Source organism: Gnatocerus cornutus, chromosome 4, assembly GCF_029298725.1.
Source record: "Gnatocerus cornutus isolate USDA-ARS CGAHR chromosome 4, icGnaCorn1.1, whole genome shotgun sequence".
Classification (NCBI taxonomy): Eukaryota; Metazoa; Arthropoda; class Insecta; order Coleoptera; family Tenebrionidae; genus Gnatocerus; species Gnatocerus cornutus.
Genome location: NC_142236.1, coordinates 16,678,234 through 16,699,892, shown reverse-complemented (window position 1 = coordinate 16,699,892; position 21,659 = coordinate 16,678,234). Strand labels below are relative to the sequence as shown.

At 30.7% G+C, this 21,659-nt stretch overlaps 2 protein-coding genes across 2 annotated transcripts; one reads left to right on the top strand and one right to left on the bottom strand.

Moving 5' to 3' along the window:
• The first annotated feature begins 1,492 nt into the window (after positions 1–1,492).
• On the top strand, positions 1,493–2,188 carry LOC148176456 (uncharacterized). Its single transcript, XM_088034459.1, has one exon. The coding sequence runs from the start codon at positions 1,514–1,516 to the stop codon at positions 2,132–2,134; it is 621 nt and encodes a 206-aa protein (XP_087890585.1). The 5' UTR covers positions 1,493–1,513; the 3' UTR covers positions 2,135–2,188.
• Positions 2,189–7,873: 5,685 nt separating this feature from the next.
• On the bottom strand, positions 7,874–20,451 carry LOC148176455 (acyl-CoA Delta-9 desaturase-like). The gene is made up of 5 exons (XM_088033551.1): positions 20,346–20,451; positions 14,282–14,529; positions 13,893–14,229; positions 8,511–8,696; positions 7,874–8,456 (listed from the first exon to the last, which is right to left on the bottom strand). Exons 2-5 carry the CDS (start codon positions 14,523–14,525, stop codon positions 8,090–8,092), a joined length of 1,134 nt encoding a protein of 377 aa, XP_087889677.1. The 5' UTR covers positions 14,526–14,529; positions 20,346–20,451; the 3' UTR covers positions 7,874–8,089.
• Between the last annotated feature and the right edge of the window lie 1,208 nt (positions 20,452–21,659).

The following is a 21,659-nucleotide window of genomic DNA, read 5'->3' as shown; positions in this document are numbered from 1 at the left end:
AATTTAGCCAAATTAAGTAACGATAAAGCAAAACACCCAATTTTTAGATTGTTTCTTAATTTTAAGCAGACCAAAAACTTTCAACGTTTTACTTGGATGTATGTAATTTGGGTAATTTTTACGACATAGCAATGAAATTTAGTGACGTTACTAATATTGATTAGTTCTTATAGTGTGTCAAATTAATTAATTATAGAGATTAGCAGACAATTTTGAGATATTTTTTAATTTTGAACGAGCCAAAAAATATCAACATTTTGTTTGGTTGTTTGTAATTTGGGTAATTTTCACGATATGGTAATATAATTTGGTGACATTACTAATTTTTATTAGCTTATTAATTGTGTTAAGTTAATTAATTAACGAGCAAAACAGACATTTTTAGATAGAATTAATTTTGAACTCACCAAAAAGTTTTAACGTTTTATTTGAATGTCTGTAATTTGGATAATTTTCACGCTATGACAATGAAATTTGGTGACATTTCTAATTTGGATCAGTTGATTAATGGTGCCAACTTAATCAATTAAAGAACGAAACAGACAATGTTTATATAGTTTTCAATTTTAGAAGAAACCAAAAAGTATTTTGTTGTTGTATTGGCCACGCCTGCGATCGTCGAAAAAGTGTAGTGTATAACACGTGATTATTGGATATTTTATACTCTCGTGATTAAACTTGTCACATTCGCATGAAATATCCAGTTTTTAGCACTAGTTATACAATATATAGGACCGGTTTACACGACAACTTAATTAAAATTAAGTTAATCTTACAACTAATTTGTCGATTACTGACATTTGATTGGCGGGAAAACGATTACATGTCTCTTTAACATGATGTTAAGTATTTAATCGAAATTAAAGATTTAACTTAGCTTCTATAAACCGACTCAAAGTATAGAATTTCAGGTTTGATTTCTTCAAATCTTTAGACACGTGAGTAAATTTTTTGAGAATCTTCTTCTAAACATTAAGATTTGCCACACGTTGGGGACAACAGAACTAGAAACTGCTCCTAAAACATAAAATTATACTAAAATCTCCGTGGAGATTTCCACATTCCAACCCGGAAAACGTCTTATTGTTCCTAGAAACAATGTCGCTTCTCCAGATTCTGTTGTTCCATAGAAAATAAATTTCCAGCTCAGTAGCAGGTCGTGTGAAACAGAAATGATCACCGACGTTCGTTACTTTATGTCGCCAGTAGTAATGTTTATAGCACCGTGTAACCATAAAGTCCGTTTTTTCTTGGATCTTAAAATGCGTGCCAGAGTTGGAATTTCATGCCAAAATGATTGACTTTCCCAGCGTCCTAGCGACTACTTTTCAACTTTCTCCATTAGAATTAGATAATTCCCAAATTTTAACGAGTTTACGCATTTAATGATTGACCATGGAGGTTATTTTTTAGCCGAGTGAAACAGGTCCGCAAAGTCTGTCTTTTTCTAGGAAACGAGGTCATTTCTTCGCGGCGAGTAAACATCGCATTTCCTCATGTGAAGTCAAACAGAATGCACACACTTTCTGGCCATGTCCAGTTTATAGTCACGTGTTTAGTTTTCTTGTGTTTTCTCAACTCTTTAACATGTGAGACGAGCAATAGCAACTGTTTGAACTACCAACAGACCAACAAAGAGAATCTCCGGAACTGTTTGCGTGATAAAGTGAACAAACATACGTTTAACGTAAGTCAACAGCGATTGAAAGACAATTTAAATGCGTCCCTCAGTGAACTGGAGGCGGTGGTGGACGCGGCCTTTAAGAAAAAGACGTGGAAAATCGATGTCTGCGAGTGGTTGGAGCTGCGATTAGATCGAATCGACGATACGAATTTAAGTATTAATTTGCATACCAAAGATAATGTAATAAGTGAGAGGAAGATGAAGATGTCGATGCAGAAAATAATGCCCTACGCCATAGTCCCTGGACTCCTGATGGCGGGGATTCTTCCCTGGGTTCTTCCGGGGCTGAAGATGGTGGTGATGACCGTTTCGATGGTCAATCAAATGGCTTTCAATGCCGCGTTCTTTGCTTTAGTTAGGAGTTATATTTTTGATACGGAGAAAGAAGAACACGTTGTGTATATAAATCATGGGTACAAGAAGAAACAGCCGCATCACAGGAGGAGGTGACACGAAGACATTGTAAATAAATGTGTAAAATGTTTTTATTTATTTTAAATTATTGCGGGGTTGGGATGGTAATAAAGTTTTATTTATTGTACTTTGTTTGATTTAAAAGTGAATGCAAAATAATCACGGAAATTTGGGCGGTGTCAGATGTCAAATTCAAATGCGAATTGTTCACTTAAACATCAATTTTTGGACCATCAGTGCGGAAAATCTGCGACAATGTGGCAAAAAAATCAGATTATACGGACCGCTCAGAGGCATTTTAAAGAAAACCAATTCTATTGATAGCGCCATCTTTTAGGAGACTCGAAAATTGAAAAAAGTGACGTCACATAAATCCTTGATGTGTGAAATCATTTTGACAGAAAAGTATGTTTTTCTTAAAATGATGTAAAAATTTTGTCCAAAATTGCTGAACCTCAAGCGTACTAAAAAAATGTTAAGTGTAGGTGAATAGTACTTATATTAGACAGAAAATTATGTATGGCTCGTCCGTAAATATCTATTCTGGTTCGATAAAGCTTTACTTTGCGTACTAGATACATAAAATACTAAACTCAAAAGTTTCTCTTTGGAGGTTCTGCAACCAAGAATACGACAAACTGTGTGCTCCAAATAGAAACTTGGACTAAATTGATTCACCCAATGAGCTATCTCTAATTAAATAATTAAAACAAATTATGACTAAGTTTGAGGTTAATGAAGCGTTTGATGAATTACAATTTTTTTGTCTAGAATAAAAACGATAATAATCCTCATTACAGTAATTACTTTGATTTTAATAAATTCGTAGTAGCTAATTTAAATATACAGTGTGTCACATTTAAAATAAAAAGTTTATAATAATTAAAATTTTGTTGCAGTCATGCAGGCTGCCAATAAAAGATTATAACATCCTGTGTGCTCTGGAAAACGCAATCCAGAATCATTATTTGCCACTAACCTCTAAAACAGAACAATTTTACAGTATTTTATATAAAAATTACGCAATTTAAATCCGTAAAGAGTCAGAAGAATTAATTTTTGAGCTCAAATTGACGGAAACAGAAACAGGGTTCGATCCAGTGATAGAAAAACATGCAACAAGAGTGGAGACAACTGCAAACAAATTTTGACAGTTGGCGCTTCTTGGTTTAGTAAAGTCCGCAACAACACCGCAATCTTTCCCTGCATTACAACCGGCAACGTTGCCTAGGGAGATTTTTGGTGAGAAAGTAGTTGTCAAATTTTTGACATTTCTGAAAATTAGGCAGTGTTTTCGTTAAAAACGTTTCTTTTACAGCCTGCTGGATTGCAAATTAAAGGATTTAATAGTGAAAAGACTCGGCACAGCCTGAAAGGCCCTTTTGTGTAATCAAATTTTCAATTAGGCAGCTAACCTATTTGATTTTATCACCAAAAAGTCACCACCGGTTGTAAAGTGGTGGGAGAGTGCGGTGTTGGTGGTTTTTTAATAAAAAACGGACTTTACAGTTCATGTAACTGAAAGGCAGCCTGTCTTTTTTTTACTTGGTTTAAACGCCATTTACAATGTTATATTCTTTTATAGAAGCCCTGTACATTCTTACATTCTAAATTTAATTACATAAATGAATATATATGTACAGAGTGTTTGGTATTTTTGGGATTTAATTTAAATTGTGCTAAAATCTCGATAAACCGAGCAATAACAATAACGCATTATTGGTTTTCATACAGATGAGAGAACATTTATTTTGTAATGCAGTTTGATAATTTTTTTTTTCTATTTCGCGTTCATAATGAAGATATTTCGATACGCGTTTGAACTTATTTTGGTGTCGTAATGGACCAATCCCGTGCCAATATTTCCAGGGGCATTTATTTTTCTTATATTTGCAGCGGGAAAACCGTCAACCTGCCGTCAACATTGACAATATAGATTTTGGTTTTGATAAACCATGATAAATCGCTCAAAACATCATAATTTCTTGTTGTACTTGGCTTAATAATTCATCGGAGAAAAACTCTTTGGATGCAAGAGAACCATCATGATCTTGATCAACATCTTCGCTCCCTTGGCTCCCTTGCGCTCCGATAACCTCAAAACGTCACACCTGTCGAACTGACTGAAATTGGATTTGGCTACTTCGAATTTTTTTCCCAAACATTTTGCAACTGCCAACTACCCTAAATTTCCCTAGATTTCTAAATCAAGTTTTTTCGTTTAAAATGTGGCGAAATAGAAAAAATAGCGTATGATACTTGTTCATAATGCATTTTGCCGCACTTACTACTTTAACTTTAACACGTGCGTGCGGCAAAATGTTCATTATGAAACGCGTTTCTTAATATACTATTGCGACTCACATAAAAATGTAATCTGTATAGAAGTTCATTTTGACGAATGCACTATATTCTACCTTATGACTTTTACTTTTTTAAATAGACGTACGAAAATATCAACTTTCGGGGTCATTTAACTGCGAGGGTCGTAAGAAAAGGATATTTAATTTAAATAAGAATTGGACTTCTGTCGAGACTCGTTTGTTTGACATGGAGGGGCGTAGGAAAAATAATGTACATAACTCGTCAAAACGTGTCTTTCTTGCATTTGTGTAACATCTGCACTTCCACTTGTACAAAATTTCTCACTTTCTGCACTTGTTATACATACAGGGTGTTCAAAAAATGGCGGACCAACTAGATAATAACTTGTAGCTAAATTAAGTTTTTTCAATTATTGAGTGATTTGTTGGAAATCTACAGCCACTTTTATTTATTCCAATTGTTCTGTGATGATGAAATGTGCGAGAAGTACCAAATCTGTTTCTCTAATCGGCGTTCTTTTTTCAGGATTATTGGTCACACTACTTACCAATTTTGGGAAGCAAAATGTGCGCCGTCTACAATTTTGAATCTCAAAAAAACAAAATATCAGATGACAGTAAGGATTTCGGAACGGTAAGTGTCAATGGCTTTTAATCGGCAGTCTTTTTACGATACATTGTTAAAGTTAAAATGTGAATTTTTGAGAGGTAACAATTTTGGAACCAGAACAACTAGCACAATGCGTTTAAACTTTGAGTTAACAATGAGGGGCTAAAAAATGTGGATTCTCAGAAATAAATGCGATATGAAATTGAATGTAGCTATCGAACTCAACGACGACATAATTATCAAGTATCATGACATCATGTCGTGATTAGCTAATTTGCATAAACAAGTGAAAACGTGTTGTAATAATAGGTCAATAGGAAGTTCCACTTTACTGTAATATCTCACTTTTTTGTAAATTAATTTGACATGGTTTTCAGGTAACGGTCCAATTGTCAATTTATAACCTTTTTAGGCAGAATTTTTTAATTTAATGTGTTGTAATAATTAATTGAGCGGAAACACAAAAAGATGATTATTTTTTAAATTTGAGAGCATTTCCTGTGGTTAACATATTAAAATTCCTGCCATATCAGTATGTCAGTGGTTTGTCTATTTGACGGTTTGAGGTCAAATATCATGTTCTAGATTTTGATTTTGTTGATCTCAAATTGTCTGTTTTTTATTTTTTTAAGTTGTTTTTGCATTTAAAATTTTATAGTTTTTTGATCATTCCTCAATGCCTTTACTCTTAAAATTGAACATTTATTTTCCCATATAGATTCTTAAGATACAGTAGAGCTTCGGTAATTTGAATTAATTAAGACTAAGGTTTGTTCAGATTACCGAAAATTTGTTAAAAAGTAGTTGATATAAATCTATAGAACTTCATATTAGATTTTCTAAAAATTTGTTTGGATTAAAGAAATAAAAACAAATTTAGTTCAGCGATGTTCGGATTATCGAAATGTATTTAAAATTATCCGAAATTTTTAAGTCTGACTTCTCTTTCAGGATTGTTTCTTTAGTAGATGTAGATATCTACAGGGTTTTCAAAAATTTAAAAACAAATTAAATGGTTTTTAATTTACGATAAACTAATTATTTTAGAATTTTTCTAAATGTCTTAGTATTTTTTGGGCGACATTGTACTTTCTTATTTTAAATTGACACCCATATTTTTTTTTCATAATTTAGAAGATAATAATTTTTTTGATTTAAAAATGTGCAATATGGTTTATTTTTACAAAAAATATTTTTAAAAAAATTATTAAAAATGAAAAAATTTAGGCAATAAAACTTAATAAAATTTAGGTGCGTGGTGTCAAATAACACAATACCGTTATTGTAATGTCAAAAATCAGCAAATAACAGAAAGAATTGGCAAACTTTTTTGAAATTATTGATTAACAAGACAATAATAATTACAAATGAGAAAAAACATGTACCTAATTTAATTAAAATACTGTTGAAACGCCATCCCGTTTTTATTATTGCACAATTGACACTATGCACCTAGATTTTATTAACTTTTATTGCCTATTTTTTTCAATTTTAATAATTTTTTTAAAAATATTTTTTTGTAAAAGTAGAACATATCACACATTTCTAAATTAACAAAATTAATATCTTCCAAATTATGCAAAAAAAATATGGGTGCCAATTTAAAATAAGAAAGTTGAATATTGCCCAAAAGATACTGAGACATTTAGAAACATTCTAAAATCATCAGTTTATAGTAAATTAATTTGTTTTTCTAATTTTTGAAATCGGTTTATAAATAAAAATTCTACAACGCCTGCCGTTTTTTAAAAATCACCCTGTATATGTAGATATCTTAGATATCTGACATTCTATAAATTCTAAATTTTTTAATCTTTATTTGTAATTCTTTGTTTACTTTTCTTTTTTGATTTGTTTAAATTTGGCAAAATCTTCGCTTTACTGCAATTTTTCAATTAAACAGAATTGCATGGATTCTTTGAATTTTTCAGACTCTTGCCCTATTATTTCGATTTAACATTATTTTAAACTTTTTTCTTGCATTTATAATTTACGAGGTTCTTAGCATTTCTAGAAATTTTAAAAATTTTTTTTGAAATTTTTGAAATTTTGTTTTCTGAAAAGTTTTTTATTTGCTTCTGATGCTTTCTCGTTGCTGGAATATCTTGCATTAGTATTTTCTGTAACGAGTTTGGAATAAATTGTATTCTGCACGAGTGGATGGTTTGCCCCACAAGTGCAGAATATCAGCTAGCAGACTATACTTTTTCTACGATCAACAATAAAAAAAAAACGATAAAAATAAAATTGTTTTTTAAGACGTAGTCATAACGTTTGATTCTTTTCCTACTAAATAATTTGCTTAATATAGGCAACCCAAAATACGCTTTTCTTTATCAACTTGTAGAAAAGAATTTTAATTTCTCAGTTCTCAAGCTACTAGTGAAAAAATATGATTATTTTCAACACGTTCAGGATTATTGGAGGTTTTTTAGTTCTCAGGATGTCTAGATATTTTCACAGAGGTTTTGGGTTTACTCAAAATTCTGAAATTTTTAGATTTCAAACTAGTAAAAAGATGCAATGCCTCATCTGAGACATCATATTTTGCGTTTCGTTTAATCAAATTTGTTTTCAATCCAAGTCGAATTTAATCAGAATTAAAACAGTATCTAAGCGGATAGTTTTTATTATCAAAATATACTTCACAAAATCTTCATTTGTTATTTGAATCAGCGGATCTAATTTCTACCTAAACTAATGTTTAGAAACTAACAGTTTACCTATAAAATTACTCTAAATAATGACTGATAGTGTAAAAAACAGTTGTTGCTTTTTTCGTTTAAAATTCAACCAAAATAAATTTCTGTAATATTTAATAATAAAACTATAATTTAACAAAAACAAAATCAATAAATAACACCTTACGAGTCTAGGTAACAACAACTAAACAATCACAGTAATCAACCACCGTGCGATCATTTAAAAAAAGTAGGCCATGGCTTTGTTTCAAGTTGATAACACTGAATAAACCAAAAATTGACATGTAGTGTTATCAAAATCTCACGGCCTGTCTGTTTTTTTTTAAATGGTCACCCAGTACAACCCTCTTGACACCTAAGCAGCTTTCGGATTGTGTATTTCCGCCATATCCATGTCGGCTTTCGTCATATCTTTATCTCCCCATCCCCAGACATTATCCTCATCATTATGATGCTCTTCATGCCCCAAAATCCTCGCAAGTTTTTTACTTCCATCTCCTGTTCTTCTTGCGCGCTTCATGATCATATCAACTGGTACTGTTTTCAAATCGTACGCCCACCCAATTTTTGCCATGACGTCCAGGACTAAAGTACTGAAGTTCAATCGGTAGTTTCCTAACTCCGCCGCTTTGTAGTCCCACGGAAAGACGTGGTGGTAGTTGTGCCAGCCTTCGCCGAAGGCGATGAAGGCAACAGCGCGGTTTTCGGTGGCGTTGATGTTTCTACAATTATTATATGGTAGTACTAAGAGATTGGAAATTGATTTCGGTACTTACTTGTCGAAGGGTTTAGAGCCCCAGATGTGGGCGGCACTGTTCACGAGCCAAGTACCGTGGAGAACCAGGACGTATCTGAACATTGCGACGGTGTTCCAGGAGACGGTCCAGCTTTCGTTCCAGAAATACCAGGGAACCACGGCGGGAATGACGAAGCAGAAGAGGGGGGCAAGAATTAGGTAATATCTGGAAAAGAGAATTCAAAATCAATATCTTTGAAATACTCAAAATTTTCGAAGTTTAGAGCTATTTTTAAGCTAACTGGGTTTTTCTAAATTATCATTTAGAATTCCCAAATAATTTTTGCACGATTGATCATGAAAATTTAGAACTTCGTTTCTGATGGTTTTCAAGGTTTTTGAAAATAAGGCAATTTATGTTCGAACGTTTAGACTGTTGATTAGATTTTTAAAATTTTTAAAATTTTTAGATTTTTTAATATTTTGTGTTTCCTGTATTGTTTCGATTTGTGTTTTTATTGTTTTCCAGTTTATCTATCTAAAGAATCTAAAGAATCTAAAGAATCTAAAGAATCTAAAGAATCTAAAGAATCTAAAGAATCTAAAGAATCTAAAGAATCTAAAGAATCTAAAGAATCTAAAGAATCTAAAGAATCTAAAGAATCTAAAGAATCTAAAGAATCTAAAGAATCTAAAGAATCTAAAGAATCTAAAGAATCTAAAGAATCTAAAGAATCTAAAGAATCTAAAGAATCTAAAGAATCTAAAGAATCTAAAGAATCTAAAGAATCTAAAGAATCTAAAGAATCTAAAGAATCTAAAGAATCTAAAGAATCTAAAGAATCTAAAGAATCCAATGAATCCAAAGAATCCAAAGAATCCAAAGAATCCAAAGAATCCAAAGAATCCAAAGAATCCAAAGAATCCAAAGAATCCAAAGAATCCAATGAATCCAAAGAATCCAAAGAATCTAAAGAATCTAAAGAATCTAAAGAATCTAAAGAATCTAAAGCCAGAAAATCTACAAAACCTAATGTACAGTATGTCTCCGGATTGAGTTCACAAGAGGGAAAAAAAAGTTTATTTTCCATTTTACAAAAAAATGCTTGCTTATTTTTTGCTTATTTGAAAACAGATAAATCTGCCATTAAAATTTCAAAATTATTAGTTTGTACTCTTAAAATTAATTTTTTCATTTTTTTTTATTAATTCATTTTTTTTTATTAATTTTGTAATCGTATTTAAATAATAGCAGGCTGTGGATTTACAATATCAAATAGTGCGTTAAATATTTTAGGAAAATTTACCCAATAATGTGTAAGTATTAAAAAATTGGAAAAGAAATGCAATTGCATTCTTAACATAATTGAGGAAATTCGAAACAGTCTTAATGAATTACGAGTAGAATTGAACTATGTGCTAAAACAGGTAATGGGTCAATCAAATAATGGAAATTGGTTTGAGTTAAGGAATAAATTTCATTCCTTTGACATTTTTTGCAAAATTAAAAATTAAAATTTTTTTGTTATTTTTTTGTTTTTTTCGATTTTAAGAACACAGCTTGATAATATTAAAGTTTTAATTAAAGATTTATTTATTTTAAATTAAACAAAAAATATTATTCTTTTGTCATTTTTTTGTAAAATGAAAAATAACGTTTTTTTTTCTCTTGTGGACTCAATTCGGGGACATACTGTATGTATATTAAAAAACTGAAAGAACCTGAAAATCCTAAAAATCGAAAGAATCTATAGAACCCAGAAAATCAAAAAATCTCCAATAGATCTAATCAACCTAAAAGAACCTAAAGAAACGAAAGAATCTAGCAACCTACAAAACTAAACAATTCGAACAACTCAAAAACCAATAGGACCTAAGAATCGAGAAAACCTTATGAATATTAAAAAAATTAAAGAAACTAAAAAACCTAAAGAATTTAAAGGACCTAAAGAACCAGAGAATCTATAAATCCTAATAAATGTTTAAAAACGTAAATGACCTAATCAATTGAAAAAATCTAAGAATCTAAAGAGTCTAGAGCATCCAGAGAATCTAGAGAACCTAAGGGCTATAAAAAACGAAAGAATTTAACAATTCGGCGATAATAGAGAATCTAACAAATATTAGAAAACCTAAAGAACTTAAAGGTCTTGAAAGAAATGAAAAAAACCTACGATTCCAAAGAATCTAGAAAACCTAACAAATATTAAAAAACCTAAGCAACCTAGAGAATCGAAAAAAGCTAAAGGGACCTTAAAAAGTACCTTAAAAAGCTCAATAACCTCAAAAACTCAACTACCTAAAGAAATTTGAGAGATCAGTCTGAGGATTTTGAAGGTATAGTATTAAAATTTGTCGATTAGAATATACATATGAAAAAACCCAAAATTGCAAAAAATTAAAAAACCGAAAGCATCAAAGAAATCACATATTTAACCAATCTAAAAAAGGGAATTTAACATTGAATATGTGGCAATATGTCGCAGTCAATAATGAAGTTTGTTAAATCAACGAGGCTGGTCAAGGTGATAGTTTTTCAGTTTTTTAATTGTAAATAATTTAGACGGTTTTAAAAAAAAATAAATTTGTTCAAATAAAGCCTTTCTTTAACTCTTTAAATACTTCATTTAGTTAGCTATAATGAGCGTATGTCTTAATATTTGTCATGCACTAATGATTTTATGTCAAGCTAAGACACATGTTTTTAAGATACTGTTGTATGCCAATAATAGAAATAAGTTATTAAAAATTGACATATTGTCGGCTTAAGTCGCTAAGTCTATTTCAAACTTTTTTAACCGAGGTCAAAAATTCTTAATTTTTTACATATTTGTCGTCAAATCTGGGATTTGAAAATTTGGGGAATGAAAATAGAATGTTTCTTAATTCTGAAATCATAACACATCAAAAGATCCAATGCTGTACTATTGTATTGTCCATTTTATAAAATTGAAAACGCATTTTGTTCAAAAATGGACTTAGCAACTTAACAATTTAAGCCGACGTTATTTGAATTAAAAATAATCAAAACGTCGATTTCAAGGAAAGAGTTTTCAAATAAACTTCCTTTCTAGTTATCTATGGAAAATTAAACCCCAATGATTGCTGTCACTGTTAAATTGGTAATTAAATAGAAGAACTACACAAGAAAAGCGGGCAAATGTAAATAATGCAAAACTAAAATTCAATTTTGACACTTAACACTCACTGGTAAGTCGTCTAATAATGGGACCCTAACAATTTGGAAACGCAACACAAAATACATCCTCCATTTGTCATTAAATACCAAAATATTTCTAAAAAAAAGCAGGGTGTCCCAGAACTCACGCCTAGCCGAAAAAGGGCGGATGCCGACAGCAATCAGGACGCCAAAAATGCAATTTGTTTTGTTCTGATGTGCATTAAAATTGAGAAATTGCTTAACGAAACTGACCAATCCCAGACGCTCAAGCACAAATAATATTAACGTTGCTAGGTTTCATAATTAAATCCTAAAAAGGAAAATTGATTTGGTCCACTAAATTTTTATAACTGACATCTAATGTTAATTTGACAGATAAAAACCACACAATGACGGTTCTAAAAAGAACCCTTTTATTACAACAAGAAACAGAACAAGGCACATGATGTAATGGTTAAATCAAATGCTTGAACAAACCACCATTATTTTGGACACACAAATGAGCTCTTCTAACCAAACTTTGACATGGTACGGGTGCCGGTGATCTGTCGCGAGAATTTTTTGTACAGAAGATTTTCCGATTTCTAACTGGCGTGCCACAGTTCAGATACTTTGCGTGGAGTGTTCATCAACCGCTTTTAAAACGGCTTCTTCATTTTCAACAGTTCTGGCCTGTCTTGGTGCTCCACCAACTTCGCGCCGATCTGTTATAATAACTGATCAGTGTGTCCAGCCCGAGAAACAACACTAAGAATCGTTTTGTTGTCCGGATAATAATCACGACCTGGAAAACGTCCGCGGTACGTTCTTGCTGTTAATACTAATTTCGATGGCACTCTTCAAAAATAAGACGCATTTCGAGGCATTCTGCCGCCGAGTACTCCTGAACCGTTTAGGATATTTGTTACCACCAAACACCAACTAGGAAACCAGCAAGCAAGGGAAACCAAAAGAAACGCCGTTTCACACTCCACTTAGATTTTCACTGTGTCAGTTGTCCTCCAGGTGTGTCTCTTGTCATTCAACGCTCGTCAACCAGTAGTCTTCAACCCTCTAGTCAATTTCTAAAGTACGCTGAGCCGTTTCTGCACACTAAGTTCAATATGAGTTAGATTTATTGAAGCCTGTCATTCTAACGTCAGTGAAATTTATAGTGGACCAGATTGTTCATACAAAATTCAAAGGAGAAAATTTAAACTGGTTTCTTAGCAACACGCCAGTGTATCCTCCAGACCATCTCCACGCGGCCTTGTGATTGGTCAACTTTGTCATGTCTTTTCTCAGTTTCTGTTGGAGCTGGAACTTTTTTTTCAGCAATTTACACATTCACACCTTTTCCCGATATCCCCGGTTTTCGGCTAGGCATGAGTTCTCGGACACCCTGTATACGTAGGTGAGCATCCACTTTGTACAATTTATGAATTTTGATTCCTTGGACTACTTTTGCATGCCTGTGACTGTTCAAGCACTATGCACTAGTCATTTTTTCTTTTGGTTAGTTTATTATTAACATGGTCTCTAAACACCTAAAATTTTGCTCTAAAGGGTGCTACCAGGTTATCGTCGTGTAGAAGGGCTAACGGCTGCAACAGCATTTATTGAGCATTTACCGAACAATAACACAAATACTTGCAACAATTTGTTTCGTTTATTTGACAGAATTATTCAAATTTACAGTTTTGTATAAATAAATGTCTATGAATGTGTATTTTGTGTTGCAGTTTTAATTCGTTAGTATTCCGTTATTATAAGAACCACTTTGTATAATTAAATGGAAAATTTATTACATTCGATAAGATATAAATATTTGTCTGATATGACAACATTGCAATTATGTCAATGAGTTAGCCTCAAGCGGCATTACCTTACCATGTTTCTTCTTAATTTATTAATTAACCAATTCATTAGTGCAATTAATTGATTAATTGACTGATTGACTTAATCAATGCAAAACTGCAACAATTTACTAAAATTATTAGAAAGTGTCATCACCACCACTATTTTAAACAGCCTTAAAAAGCAATTAAGCGCAGCTTATTTTAATTAAAATCAAGCTAAATCTTCGAAAAATTAACACTCAACACGAACGCTACTTATAATTAGAGAAAGCAGCGCTTTTGAAACTAGTTAAACTCGAATAATATTTCACAAAAACTAGGTAAAGTGGGTTAGGAATGCAGTGAAAACATGTGTAATCAATCAGTCATAACAAAATTTTTTTCTATTGGAGTATCTACTTACTTTCTTTGGAATCTGACAAGAGGATCCGCCTCTAAATCACTCATATCAATGGTTTTTCCTTTTAAAAAGACGTCCTTGTGCTTCTTCACCATCAACCAACCCATATGGGAGAAGAAGAAGCCTCTGTTTGAGTTATGCGGATCGGCATCAGTATCAGTGAACTTATGATGGACTCTATGGTCCCGAACCCACTCGTAGATGTGATTCTGAAGAGCTGTGGTTTGGGCTACAGTCAGAAGAAAACGCAAAGGAAACTTAGCCTTATAGCACCTGTGAGCCCAAAGTCTGTGGGCACCCACAGTGACGCCCAAAGATGCATACAGAGCCACCATGTACCCTAAAAATCAATTGAGTTAGAATCTTGATAAGTTGGGGTTGTGGGTACTCACCCCAAATGATGGATTTCCATTGGGCTGCAGCGAAAAGGTAGTAAAGGCCGTAAAAGGCACTTACGTGGAGATATATGAAAATTAAAACGTTTCTCCAGACGACTTGCCATCTGTATTTTGGGGGGGCGGCTTTGGTTTGAGGGCGGACTGGGACTGGTTGGACTCCAGGTTTGCTGATGATCTGGACCGGTTCCGCTGAGTTGGATTCAGCGAGGAACAGGGAGTTGGTCAGATTAGGCGCCATTGCTCTGGAAAAAAATGAAGAAAATATTGCTAATTTGGTAAAAAATTTTCGTACGACCTTTTAGAAAAATTTTGAAAAAACGTTACTTGTCGGAAAGTGACCTCGTGCATCTACAATCCTACTCGTGCAAAATTCGGCACTTTCCGCACTTGTTACGTAAATATCTATATTTTTTAAATTCTCACAAATTTTAGTTCTAAATTTGTTTTAAGCTCTGTAAAAATTAAAAATTCTAATGAAATTGACATTACATTGATGGAAGAAAAAAATCTAAAATTTAAATTTTGAAATATTAAAAATCTTGACCGCTTTAGGTTAGTGGTAGTAAAGTTAAAAAAAATTGTCTCTCTTTTAGTTTTGTCACGATTTTCAAATCTTTTTTTCATTTTTTAGTTTGACTTTTTGCAAATTTTGAAAATTTTTAGGTACTAGTGCAATTTTTAGTCTTGGTACAACAGTTTGAGATTATTGTGAATGTTGTCGATTTTTAGAATTTTGATTATATTTTGATGTTTCTTAGAATGACTTAAAAAAAAATTAAAGAATCCAAAGTACTAAACATTTATTGGAAATTTTAGAAATAAAATAATCAAAAAAAAATCGAAGGAATCCAAAATGCAGAAGATATACACCAAAGAATTTCAAAATCATAATCTGAGAAATCCAAAAAAATCCAGAAATTTTAGGAATCCAATAGATCAAAAGAATTGATCGGATTACAAGATTTTGAGGAAAATATTAATATTTAAGAATTAAAAAAATACAATGAATTAGAAATTAAAAAAAAATCGCAAAAATTCAAAATCCAAGAAATATTGAGAATCCAAGCAAGAAAATTAAAACTATAGGAATCAAAAGAATTGAAGAGAAACAAAGGACCCAAAGAATTTAAGGAATAAAAAATCTAAACTAACCCATAAATTTAAAAAGTAGAAATCCATTGAATCTTTGAAATTTAGGTGTTGAAAACAATAAAGTAATCTAAAGAATTTAAAAAATAGAAATAAAGTAAACGAAATTTCGCGGGATTCCAAAAAATCCAGAGTTCAAAGAATCCAAAAAATCCTAAGAATTTAAGGAATCGAAAAATATCAAGGAATGCCTTGAATTTAAGAATCCAAAAAATTCAAAGAAGCTTAGAAATATGTATAAAAGATCCAAGAAAAAAATTGGAACAATTACAATTGTCTAAAAAATAGAAGAAATTAAGAGAATTCAAAGAGGATTTAGTATTGAAGAAACCCAAGAAATATACCTAATGGGTTTTAGAAGTTTAAGGAATCCAAAAAATTGAAAGTATCCAGTCCAAATCGAAAAATTTTAAGAAACAAAAAAATCCAAGAAATTCAAGGAATTTAAATTTTTTAAAGAATTCAAAATATTTACAGAAATTTGGAAATTTAAAAAATCTAAAATTTACAAATTCAAAGAGTCAAAAATCGAAACATTTTTTGGAACCAAAAAATTTAAGGTATCCAAGGAATTAAAAGAATCCAACGAATTCTAGATTTAAAGTATTAAAAATCCACGGGTTTCCAGAAAATCCAAAGAATTCAATGAATGCAACAAATCCAAAGAATTTAAGATACATATTGAAATAATTAAAGAAGTCCTAAGATTTTTATTTTTGGATGTTTTTTAAACTTTCTAAAATACCCCAACAGTCCTTTGCAAAAAGTCAAAGTTATCAAAAGGCATTTTGATGCTTCTGGTAACGCTAAAGAAAATCATTAAAAACTTTTCCCAAACAAAAATAAATAGTACATTAATCATAAACTGGTAACTTACATTTTGAAAAATTTTGAAAATTTGAAATGTGAACTTTACACTGAAATTTAATTATGAACAACTTCTAATTTGTAACGCGAAGCAAAATATTTAAAAATGAACGAAAAAAACGAAAAAAAAGTTTTATCTTTAAATTAACTCAATGTATCTGAGACACACTATACATATATTCAAAAATACAAATTTTTCCAAAAAAGTTTTGATTTTTGATTTGTCGCTTTTCAAAGTTTTAATTGATTTATGATAAAATAAATATGCGTATCTTATTGTACAAAGTGTTAAATGTTAATGTTAAAAGATAATAAAACCGCCATACTTCTAAAAGTTTTGAAATTTTAGTCAATTTAACAACAAATAAAAACAATTTTTTTGTGAAACATTTTTTATTGCAAACAGTCTTCGCATTATCCGAGTTTTTTTTTATCCGAGCAAAGACTGGTTCCCATTAGCTCGGATAATCGGAGGTCTACTGTACTTTCGGTTTTTGAATAGTGCATATAAGATCATACCTTGGTAATTAAAATTGATAGACAATTTAAAAAAAAGTAGACAAATTATTTTTTTTAATAATTTTTCATATAAATATATAAAACTTAAGATTTTTTATTTCGTAAGTCAAATTAGAATATCAAAAATACAATGCGTTAGAAACAAACTACCACATTAAATCATCACTTGCCGCCTCGTTCTCTCATGAACCGAACTATGCTAAGAAGCAATTATGTCATTACAAGCTCTCAGGCTTTCTTTCATTTTCTACTATTTTCATACAACTCTGATGCTGCTAAAGGTAATAACAGCTATGAGATTCCACTCAAAACTGTTCGACTAGAATTATTCAAATGTCAGTTAGAAGACGCCTATCATCTCAGGAAAGCGGCAAATTTTTAAAGAACTCTTTGAAGTGAGTACATAAATTTCTCAGACTTATCAGTCGCTCTGTATAAATGAAATCAAATTTAATTTATAAAAGTTGTTCGGAAAGTTGTTATTTATTTTCAGTAGACAGTATTGTACACTGATTACAACACTTTCGGAACAACTGTATGTGTCGCGTGCATCCGTTCTCAGTTAACTGTGAAAGAAAGTGTCACGTTTCATTTAGATAGTGTTCGTTTATTGTCGGTTGAAATTTTTAACTGTCTATTTTCCTGCTAATCAATCAAAACAAAAAAGAATTTTAATGGTTATTTGTAGAATTAAAACAACAGAACGTAATTTAAAACACAGTAAAATGGTTTTATGAGAATTCAAATATATTAAATGAAACGTTCAAATTAACAATAATTCCCTGTAAATTTATTATTACTATTATCCATATGTTCCTAATTGACATAGTTTCAAAAAAAAAAATGTATGTCGATCTTACTTCCTATTGACGAGTCGTAGCGTTTAACATCATTTTTATCCGACACTCTGACTGAATCCTTCGAAGGAGGTCACAAGAAAAATCGGTCGGAGGGAAAGTCATTATCGAAGACGAAGAGCATTTTTTCAAGGTATCTCTAATGATGTAGCCAAACATTTCGCAGCTGGAGTGGTAAAAAACCGGATAATACTTTTGGAGCAGTGGAACATCAGTTCATGCGCAAAATTGGTTTTGGGAGGCTGAGTAGGTCGAAAAATTGGGACAGGAAATTTAGACGAAAAATTTGGGGATCTTTGATTGAAGTTTTTAAGTTGGCAACTTTGATTAATTGAATTTAACCTCAATCTGTCATAGAACGATTTGTCGTGTCATTTCGAAATTTGGAACAATTCAAATCCGAGGAATTGGAGAATTTTGAAAATTTTGGTCTATTTTTTTTGAAAAAATAATTTATTTTCTAGAAACGTCAATTCTAATGATACTAATATTTATAGTTTATAATCTTTAAATTTCCCTAATGTTTAAAACATTTTCATAGTTTTTCGTACATTAATAAAACAGTGTTTTCTTATGTTGGTGACTCTGTTTTTCAGGTCGTTTTGAGTATAACCTCAAACTGTCAAATAAACACTGAATCACAGGGTTACCAATATTTCCAAAGTTTCATTTGACGTATATGACCAGTTACCCCAAATATCAAAGTTTGAAAAATAATTTATTTTTTTGGCCTAACAAATTTTAAACTTGAAAAATCAAAATTTCGGACAATTCCAGGATTTTCAACATAAAGATTTTACTTTTTTCACCGCAGTTTTGAACTCCAAATTGGAATCGCCAAATTTTCTAAAATAATTAAATAATCCAAAAATCAACATTTGAAAGAATCGGAGTATTGTCATTATTTTTAAAATTATTACAGTTTAATTGACCTTTTAATAAAAGAAACGTTGAAAAATAAGCAAGTTTTAGATCTTCTGTTTTTTTATTGTTTTTAATGTGTCTAGATCAAGAGTTAAAATTTTCAAAATTTTTTGATTTTTTAGCATTCCAAATTATTGCGTCTACGAGGTTCTGCATTTGTTTTATTTTATTAGAAAGCAAATGTAGCCAACTAACAAATTTTTATTGATGCAGAATTAAAATTACCAGAATTGCGGATTTTGATGAAAATTTTTGACAATTTTTAGTTCGTCGCCATAACGAAAATATATAAAATATGTCTCTATGGCTCTATTTTTGTTTTTTGTACAGACAGTAACAAAGTTTAAAATGGAAACTTTCCAAACATAGAGAAAATATTTTAAAACAAAAATTTCGAAAAATTTTGACAATTAAAAAATTTTTCTTTTGTATGTTTTATAATTTTGGACATGAGCACGCAAAATCAGATGTAGTAGAAACCTCCTCAAATTTTACAAGAGTAAGATAATATTTTCAAAAATTACATTAAATTTTGAAAATTTTTGGTTCCTAAAGTTAAATTTTTTTTTAATGCTATATATTTAGTTTTTAGCACACTATATGAGTTAATTAAATGTGAAAATCTTATCACATGTCAAAAAAAAAATAACTTTTTTACATTCAAAAATTTTAAAAATTATAAACCTGTTTTTTGTGTTATTAATTTGACATCAAAAAACCTAAAGTAGGAATCTTCTTAATTTTTACAGCAATAGAATCAAAATTGAAAAAATTGTAGATTGAAATGTAAAATTTTTAAAAATTAAAATTAATTAAATTCACATAAGATCGTCCTAATAATGAAAACACATTTCTAAAAATTTTTCCATTGCTATATATTTTAGATTTACGCACACACGATACGTAAATTAGACGTAAAGTGGAATCTTCTTCAAATGTCATAAAGAAAGTACTTATTTGAATAAAAATAACTGGAAAAATTAAAATTTAAAATTAGTATTTTTTGTTTTATAATTTTAGATATCGGCATACAAAATCGTCAAAGTCAAAAGTGGGAAACTCCCTTTTCTAGGATCAAAATTACTACAAATTTTGAAATTTTTTTTCCACCCTAAAATATGATACAAAAATAAATGAAGTAAAAAAAATTGTAAATTATAAAATTTGTCTTTTGGCTTCATACTTTTGGGAGCTTATGGGAAATTCCTTAATTTTCACTTTTTTAGGATTAAAAATTTCCAAAATTTTTAGCGTGCTTTAATAGTGAAAAATTCTGAAATTAGTCCGTTTATTTCAATCGAGTTTGATTTAATTTGACCTCAAACCGTCACAAGCAATGGTACCAACATCTTCCGATTTTTCCGCACATTTGAAAATTATTGTCCAAAAATAGTAATTTCGAAAGTGCGGATAGATAATATTGCAATTATTTTGAAAATCGTGAAGATTTCTAAACTTGCTTTTAGAAGTTTAAAAAAGTCGTACTTTCTAAAGTGTTTCCTAGAGATTCCGATTCAGTTTCATAAATTAAAGCGAATTTTAAAATTTCTACTGTCAAGATTTCCACATTCTAAATTCTTGCAGAACATTAATTTAAAGTATTAAAAAACGTCTTAAATTTTGAAAAAAAAAATGCCAATGTCAGTAATTATCAAAAACTGCTAAAAATTTTTTGGTTCTTAAGAACATTGTCAAATTTTTAATCAACAAAGAAAAAAAGTCAAAAATCAAAAAGTACTCACAGTTCCTGACCACAACAGCAAACTATCACCAGTTCAAACTTGAGTGTTAATGGCACAACATATACGACGCGAATGCAGATGTAGCACTTTCTTCCGAAAGCTATATAACATTGAACTTCTAGTCACCATCGGCACTTGCTATTTGTACATATCTCTATCTTTCTTCCTCCACGTTCTTGTCTATCTGTATCAAGTGAATGTGCGTTGTTTGTCGGTCGTCTTTCTCCAACATTTTGTTTTTAAACTAGGTAATCTCTGTCTTTGCGTGAGAAGAGGTGGTACTTGATTTCCGATCATGAAATTTCTCTTGCGTTTGAACTCTTAATGTGTGTCAAGAACATCTTACAACTTTCGCCAAAGTTCACATAACTTGATTCAAATTTTGTGTGGCGCTGAAGTGTGTTTTTATTTCAGTTTAATTGTATTTGGCGGAGACGAAGGGAGGTGAAGTGGGCCACCAAATTTTTTTTTAACCTGAGCGAAAATTTGAGTTGAAATAGATGTCGGCACGCAGTTTTTAATTATAAATTAGAGAAATAAAAATTTTGAAATTTGGTTCGGTTTCTTTTTTTTAGTTTATCTGTTTTATATCTTCCTTTTTCTTACCATCTTAATGATGGCGGTGCTACTTTCTTTCTTCTTTACGTTTTCAATCATCGTCAAGATGACATCATGTTCTTTATCTTACACTAACCGTTTTTCTTAATTCTATTGAAGTTTGATTTTTCTTTTCATTTTTCTTCACATTTCGGTCAGAAACTCTCGATCTTGAGATCAAGTCACAAGTCAGGGTCAGTGCTTGTGAAGTATACAATTTTTAGTTTTATTCATTTTCAATTTAATTTTTTTCGTCTTTTTCACTTCATTTCTATTGTCGTTCTTATTTTTCCACTCTTCCTTTCTCTGTTTTCACTTGCGACAACGTTACATTTTGCAGTCTTTTTCTTCCACTTTTTTGCATGTTCTTTTGACTTATCCTTTTATTTTTTTAATTTTATTTCTACATTATATGGTTCTTAACATTGTTATTTGACTAGATCCTTCATGTTTTTTTATTTATGCCCTACTCAGTTCTTCATTTATTTATTTTTGCCTTTTAATTTCTAAGCATTATTCATCTATTCGCTAAATTTTTTCTAAATCTTCTTTTTTAGTCTCGTGTTTTTCATTCTTCTGCTGTTTTATATTGCCTTTCTTCTTATTCTGAGCTTCATCAAGCTCACTTCCTAATTTTTGTATTTATTTTGCCTCTACTTTCACGTTTTTGGTGTTTTTTGCTTGCTTTCTTGTTTGTTTCGGTTTCATTTTTTAACT